A 7,962-nucleotide genomic window follows, 5' to 3' on the forward strand; every position below is an offset into this window, starting at 1 on the left:
TATACGTTGAAAGGGACATTGTTCCACAAATACCTCCCAATTTCATGGGTGAACCAATTACCACGCTTCCTGACAGGGGAATATGTGATCTCCCTATCGAAATCCAAATCTATGAGCTTTCCCTTATTTGCCCTTATCAACTTTCCCAACTCAATATTTTTTGACATGCCCCTCCTTTTTTTAGGAAGCTCGGCTGAAAAAATACAATTAAACCTATTAGTCACGATAACTTATTATAAAATAATAAAAATAGTTAATAAATATATCATAATAAAACTCACCATCTTGTTCGTGCTGACCACGACCAAAGCCTCCTGGAGGTGGTGGATCCCCGGCTCCATCACCTCCGTGTCCAAGCCCCATAACATCGGCCATCATGGCAAAGAGTATTGCCCAAGTAAACCTCATCTGCAATATGAATAAAAGTTAGTTACCCTGCGAAATTGTAAGATATATAATATAGACAAACAACATAAATAAAAGTTAGACAAACAATATGAATTAAAGGTACATTTCAAATAAAGTTTCTATTACCAAAAAAAATTTTGATTTTTTAATCAGAATCTTGATCATATACTTCAATGTCTTCTTCATCCGTATCATAATCAGAATCGCCATCATCATAATCAGTCTCTTCATCGGAAGCATTATCGATTCTACCCGTTAGCGGAGGTACTTCTGTCTTGTCTTCATCATCATAATCAACATTGTTTTGAGCTACGTCAACATTGTTTTGAAAGTATTGTGAGAAGTCAATAAAAAGTCTAGCTCTAGATGAAGAGTTGTTTTGAACTATGTCAACATTTTTGGCCTCCACATTGTCGACATCTTGGACAGAGTCACTGTAAGCATTTTGGACACGAGGATTGTCGGATGGTAGATCCCAAATATTTCGATGATTAACATGCTCGATGACACAACGAGGGTTGTTGTTTTGGTTTCTTCGATGATTAACAGGCTGGCGGATGTAGAACACTTGTTTGGCTTGCAAAGCATATATGAGTTGATCATCTTGGTATGCTTATTTTTCTGTGTCGATACTTATGAAATTATCATCAGGAATATCTCCCGTATCAAACCACTTACACCGAAATATTACAGTCGAATAATCATATGGATATTGCACCTCCATAATCTCTTCTAACTGGCCATAATATTTCTCTCCATTCTCACCAACCGCTAGAACCCCAGAGTTTTGCGTTTTGCGTTGTGCATCACGACTAAGTACCATAAACCTAACACCGTTGACTATGCACGCAGTGTAAGTATAAACATCCATTTGTGAACCCATTGAAAGGGCTGACAACTCTTTGTAGAATTCAGGAGAGTTTTCTTTTTCCATCTGATAAACCTATTAAACATATGTTTATGTGTTATGTATTCTTGATTCATTAAATTTATGAAAGATATTTGTTTGTTAATTATGATTACCTTTTCAAGAAACCAGTTGGGAAATTCGGTCTTTTCGTCACTTTCAGGATGTTCAGATTTGAATTTTCTATATTGATGAAATATATATATATATATATATATATATATATATATATATATATATATATATATATTAAATTGATGAATGGAAAAAAGTAACAATAAATAATGAAAGATAATTAAAAGTAAGAACACTTACTCGATGTATTGTCTGACTTCTTGACAACTATTCAATATAAACCATTCAATATTACGTTTCTCTGTTATATCAAGATGTTTGATTTGCGTTGCGCTCGTCGGTCGACACTTGGACTCAAACATCCAAAACTTTGTTTTTTCAATGACAACGTCTTCGTTTCTTTCAAGGCGATTGACATCTCGAAGGTACATCGAACAAAATGTCAAAGCTTCTTCAGCAATATAACCTTCAACTATACAACCTTCCGGCCTCGCCTTATTTCTGACATAGTTTTTTAGTTTTTTCATATACCTTTCAAATGGATACATCCATCTCATACATACCGGGCCTCCGGCAATCGCTTCATCAGGTAAATGCAAAACTAAATGAATCATAATGTCGAAAAACGCTGGCGGATAAATCAACTCTAACTTGCACAAGATTCTAATAATGTCTTCTTTTGCTTTCCTCATATCCTCCACCTTTAGTGTTCTGGAGCAAATTTGCTTGAAAAACATACAAAGATCTACAATTGGTGTAGAAGTTTCTTTGTCCAATAACACTTTAACTCCAATCGGTATCAAACGTTGCATAAGAATATGATAGTCATGAGATTTCAACCCAATAATCGGTATCAAACGGTACGAAGGAGTGTCTTCATTGCAAGTCGGGCATGCTCTATACCCTTGTCCGCTCCAACCCGATAAACTACTACGAGCTAGAAAGTCGTTTATTGTCCATAACAACATAGCTTTCATCGTGAAGAATGTGTTTGTCGCTGCATCTTTAATGCGTATGCCTGATTGCCATAAAAACTTAGCTCTTCCACTAACAGCCTAAGGAAAACATCTATGTCCTTTCCAGGTGCTTTAGGGCCGGGAATCAACAAGGCCAACATGAATGATGACTCTTTCATACAAAGCCATGGTGGCAGATTGTAAGTGGTGAGTACAACCGGCCACGTACTATGCGGATTACACATGTTACCAAATGGATTAAAGCCATCAGCTGCCAGCCCTAGTCGTACGTTGCGAGGTTCACTCGAGAAGTCAGGGAAATCTACATCAAAATTTTGCCAAGACTCTCCATCAACGGGATGACGCATCACACCATCTTCTGATCTCCCAGTACTATGCCATATCATATTTTTGGAAGTGTACCGTGAACAATACAAACGGCGTAGTCTAGGGGCCACTGGAAAGTACCGTAACACCTTATGAGCCATTTTCTTACCCTTGGTGTTTTTATCAATCCACCGACTCTCTTTACAAACGGAACAAACTTGCAATGACTTGTGTTCCTTCCAGAAGAGAAAACAATCGTTTATGCACACATGAATTGACTCGTACCCCAAACCTAACTTCTTTAGTTTCTTTTTTGCTAAATAATATGAACGGGGAACCTTGTTGCCCGGTGGAAATGCCGAATGCAACAACTCAAGGAGTTGATCAAATGAACTATCAGTCCATTTGTTGTTGACCTTCATATGCATCAGCTTTGCTAAAAATCAAGGAATGAAAACGTACAACCAGGATATAACTTGGTTTCGACTGCCTCTAACAACTCTTCAAAATCATCATCGACACCACTACCCCTTGTATTCGAGGTTCCTTCATCGAGGTTTATATCATTTTCTCTCGATTCCCACATAACATCGTCAATAACATTAGCCATCTCGTTGCTTGGCGATACGGCATCTACAACTGGAGGGATTAAAGGTTCACCGTGATATATCCATGTTTTGTATGATTGACTGAAACCATATATACGAACATGACGTCTCATTGCTTTCGGATTCATGAAGTAACGATTATCACATTTCTCACACGGACATCTGGTTTCACCTTTACAATCTAGGTGTAACATGGATCTCTCAACAAAAGTGTCGAGTCCTAGCTGGAACTCGGGAGATTGACGATGTGGATTAGTAGTCCAGCTTTTATCAATAGACATGATGCAACTGAAACATAATTTAGTGTTTAAGGTTTACTTTATGGGAAACAAAAATCAAGTAGAGTATTCATAAAGTTGACGATTCAAAAAGTATTCCAACACGGGATAATTAATTTAATTTTTTTTTGTAATTAGTTTAATTTATTAAACTAACTTTATTTTCATTTTAATTTATTAAACTAACTTTATTTTATAATTAATATAATTTGATTTTATAAAGGTAACTTAATTTAATTCTAAAGGTAAATTAATTAGATTTTATAATTAATTTAATATTTTCTATTAAGTTAGTTTTATAATTAATATAATTTGATTTTATAAATGTAACTTAATTTGATTCTAAACGTAAATTAATTAGATTTTATAATTAATTTAATATTTTCTTTTTTGTTATTAGTTTAATTTATTAAACTAACTTTATTTTATTTTAATTTTAACATTAACTTTATTTTAAGTCACTAAAAGTATGTTGCTATTAAGTTAGTTTTATAATTAATATAATTTGATTTTATAAAGGTAACTTAATTTGATTCTAAAGGTAAATTAATTAGATTTTATAATTAATTTAATATTTTCTATTAAGTTAGGTTTATAATTAATATAATTTGATTTTATAAATGTAACTTAATTTGATTCTAAACGTAAATTAATTAGATTTTATAATTAATTGAATATTTTCTTTTTTGTTATTAGTTTAATTTATTAAAGTAACTTTATTTTCATTTTAATTTGTTAAACTAACTTTATTTTATTTTAATTTTAACATTAACTTTATTTTAAGTCACTAAATATATGTTGCTATTAAGTTAGTTTTATAATTAATATAATTTGATTTTATAAAGGTAACTTAATTTGATTCTAAAGGTAAATTAATTAGATTTTATAATTAATTTAATATTTTCTTTTTTGTTATTAGTTTAATTTATTAAAATAACTTTATTTTAATTTTAATTTATTAAACTAACTTTATTTTATTTTAATTTTAACATTAACTTGATTTTACAACTAATTTATTATTTTTTTAATGTTTTTTTTAAAATTAATTTAAATTTATTCTATAATTAAATTAAAATTACTAGAAGTACGTTGCTATTAATAACCTAATTAAAGCTAAAGTTGTAATTACCAACATTAAGTCACTAAAAGTATGTTGCTATTAAGTTGGCCAAACATTAAGTCACTAACAAAATTAAGCACTTTGAAACCATATACAATACATTACTAGAAGTAAGTTGCTATTAATAACCTAATTAAGCCAAATGTATAAATCCAATTTGCATATTTCAATTTCATCCGATTTCATACAATTAGGCCAAATGTATATATCCAATTTCATACAATTTGCATATTCCAATTTAATCCAATTTGTATATTCCAATTTTATCTAATTTCATACAAATATATACATCTAAGTTTCATGTTAAGGCAATGTGGTATAACTTTAATGTAATCTAAACATAAATTTCAAAATATACACAAAATGTATAATAAAATTCCCACATATGTGAAAAAAACACACAATCCAACAAAATACATACAATCCAACAAAATGCATAACCAATTCATATATCAAAATACAAACATAATCACTCAACAAACTTGAAAAATACTCACTATTTATCATCTAAAACAGAAAAATCATAAAAAAGATGAGAAATTCGACCTTGGTTGGGGCAATTTCGGAATTTTGGCTAAATGTCGACCTTGGTTGGGGTTGTGGCGGTATTATGGCTGCCTTGAGGGAAGGAGAAGCTAGCACCTGTCCAAGAAGCAATGCCTAGTCCACCAAGTTGGAAAAATTGCGTGATATTGAAGAAAAAACGAGAGAAAAACGAGAGAAAAAGATAAGTTGTGAACGACAGAAAGGTAAGCTGTGAAGGGGTATCTGCGTTTAGCATTAGCGGCGACGGGTATTAGCAGCGACGTAGGGCAATAGCAGCGACATTAGGGCATTAGCGGCGACAAACGGAGGGAAAACTCAGCGCACCTTTCCGCTTTCCTTAACAACCGTTAGATTGAAAAAAAATCGGACGGCTGGGGTGAGAATGACGCGGATCGCTAAATGAAAGCATTAGCGGCGACGCCTTTAGCGGCGACAACAGCAATAGCGGTGACATGTAACGCGTCTTTTACGTGTCGCCGCTATTGCTGTCTGTCGCCGCTAAAGGCGTCGCCGCTAATGTTTTGTTTTCTTGTAGTGTCAATTAAAAAGCCGGTTTTTAAAACATTTCGTTTAACAGTACGAATGTTTAGCTTTTAGTTTTAACAAAACGCTCCGATTCTAAAAGCTACTTCATGTAGCGTTTAACAAAACGCTCATGAGCTTTTGAAATCAATTTCCATAATTACCCTTAAATATATATATATATATATATATATATATATATATATATATATATATATATATATATATTAATTTATTTTTAATCGATTGTCTTTTTATGTAATTTTATATAATTCAAAAGATTCCAGCTACTTTTGCCAAACATTCATATAACAAATAAAAGTTACAGCTTCCCGCTACCAGCTAACCGCTACCCGTTTCCAGCTATCAACTACTTTTGCCAAACATGCCCTAAATGTAGAAGAGTTGTAACGCTTCGTTTTCATTTAATTATTTAATTAGTCGTTTTAATAATTTTCTTACATTTTGATGAGAATACAATGATTAAAATAAATAACAAATATATGTGAATAACACTAAAGGGATAAAGTTATAAATTATAATGACGGACAGGGACTAAAACTGGACAATAGGAAATATTTATAACGTTGAAACCTAGTTAATAAGGACTAATATGTGTTAAACCAAAACCTTAGGGATTATAACCATCAAATTGTGAAAGATGCATGCAAGAGGCCTTAATTTCTTTCCGTCGTGACCCAGCTAGTCACGACCTTTGAAGCCCAAAGAAAACAGGGATCGGCTCCTTATACATCTTTTATGGTCCGTATATCCGTTTTCATAAGATCGTCTAATAACACAATCAGTTTCAATCTTCCCTTTCGCCCTCCCTTCACCAAAACCCTAGAAATCCATACCAGCAGCATCAAATGTCGGACCAAATTCCTTTCCATATCCAAGAGGAGATCATGAAAAAGCTTCCTGTCAAATCACTAGTTCGGTTTAGATCTGTCTGCAAAGAATGGAAGAGTTTCATAGACAGCTCTAAGTTTATTGCAGCTCACTGCGTTACTCAGCCGCAGAATCTGCTTTTAAGGTACGAAGATCCGGTAGAAAAATCGGAAAATTATGTTTCTTTTGTGGATGATGACACTTTCCCTCAACAGAGGTTCGTTCATACCCTTCCCATGTCCGTAAACTCCTCATAGGCTCAACCATAGTCGGTAGCTCTCAAGGATTGTTATGCTTCCGGGGTCATTGTGGGAAGCGAGAGGATCTCTGGACGAAATTGGAAACGGAGACTGTTGTTCTGTGGAATCCTTCGATTAGAAAGACAATTACTATTCCTATGCCTAACAAGTTTAATAAGGACCATGAAACTGATCTTGGTTTTGGGGTTTGCCTTTTTACTATTGACCCTAAGATCGTTGAGATCACGCAATTTCACAAAACAAGCTACCATTTTGAAGCTAAAGTTTACACTGTGAACTCAGGCAAATGGAGAAGTCTATCTAGCAATGTTCCGAGTAAACAGTTTCATGTCTTCTGGGCTCAAGTGGTTGTTGATAGGTTTATTTATTGGTGTGCTTTTGACCCTATGACTATAGATAACGAGTTACCAAATCATAATTTTATAATGTCATTTGACATAACTAATGAGAATTTTGGAGTGGTAGAACTCCCAGATTGTTTAAGGCGCCACTCTCCCTCTCAGTTGTGTATTTCTAAGGTAAGGGAGTCTCTTGTCATGCTTGAATATGATAGCTTTGTGAAGTGTGCTTGTGGTGTATGGGTGATGGAGAATGGTGTTGAAAAATCATTTACAAAGAGATTTACTGTTGAGGCTCCACCATATTGGTCAAAGTCAATAACAACACTTGGATTTAGGAAGAGTGGTCAACCTATAATGGAAGTGGAAATTGCTCATGAACAGAGTGAACTTGTGGTGTATGAGCCCTACACTGAACGCTTTGATGATATTGGGATTTATGCAATAACTGAATCGTTCGTTGTGAATTCGTATATAGAAACTCTAGTTTTGCTTGGTTGATTTCATAGTAGTAGTTATTGATGATAAATCTTATATTTTTATGAATAATAGGATCTAAGTATCAAGTTAGGAGGCACGTGAGTGATTTTTTCATGGGTGTAAATCTCAAATTTCTTGTTTCTGCTCTCTCAAACTGTGATGCTTGCATATTGATAATACCAGAGTAATTTAGCTTATAATTGTTTGCATGATCATATAACTTCAAATAATAGGAATAGGCAAAAT

At 33.4% G+C, this 7,962-nt stretch overlaps 1 protein-coding gene across 1 annotated transcript; it reads left to right on the forward strand.

The window, feature by feature from the left end:
* Nucleotides 1–7,035: 7,035 nt before the first annotated feature.
* LOC145089105 (putative F-box/kelch-repeat protein At1g62270) lies at nt 7,036–7,737 on the forward strand. The gene has a single exon (XM_079027595.1). The coding sequence runs from the start codon at nt 7,036–7,038 to the stop codon at nt 7,735–7,737; it is 702 nt and encodes a 233-aa protein (XP_078883721.1).
* Nucleotides 7,738–7,962: the final 225 nt, after the last annotated feature.

The sequence above is a fragment of the Lactuca serriola genome, chromosome 2 (assembly GCF_051521515.1).
Source record: "Lactuca serriola cultivar US96UC23 chromosome 2, Lser_US96UC23_V15, whole genome shotgun sequence".
Taxonomy (NCBI): Eukaryota; Viridiplantae; Streptophyta; class Magnoliopsida; order Asterales; family Asteraceae; genus Lactuca; species Lactuca serriola.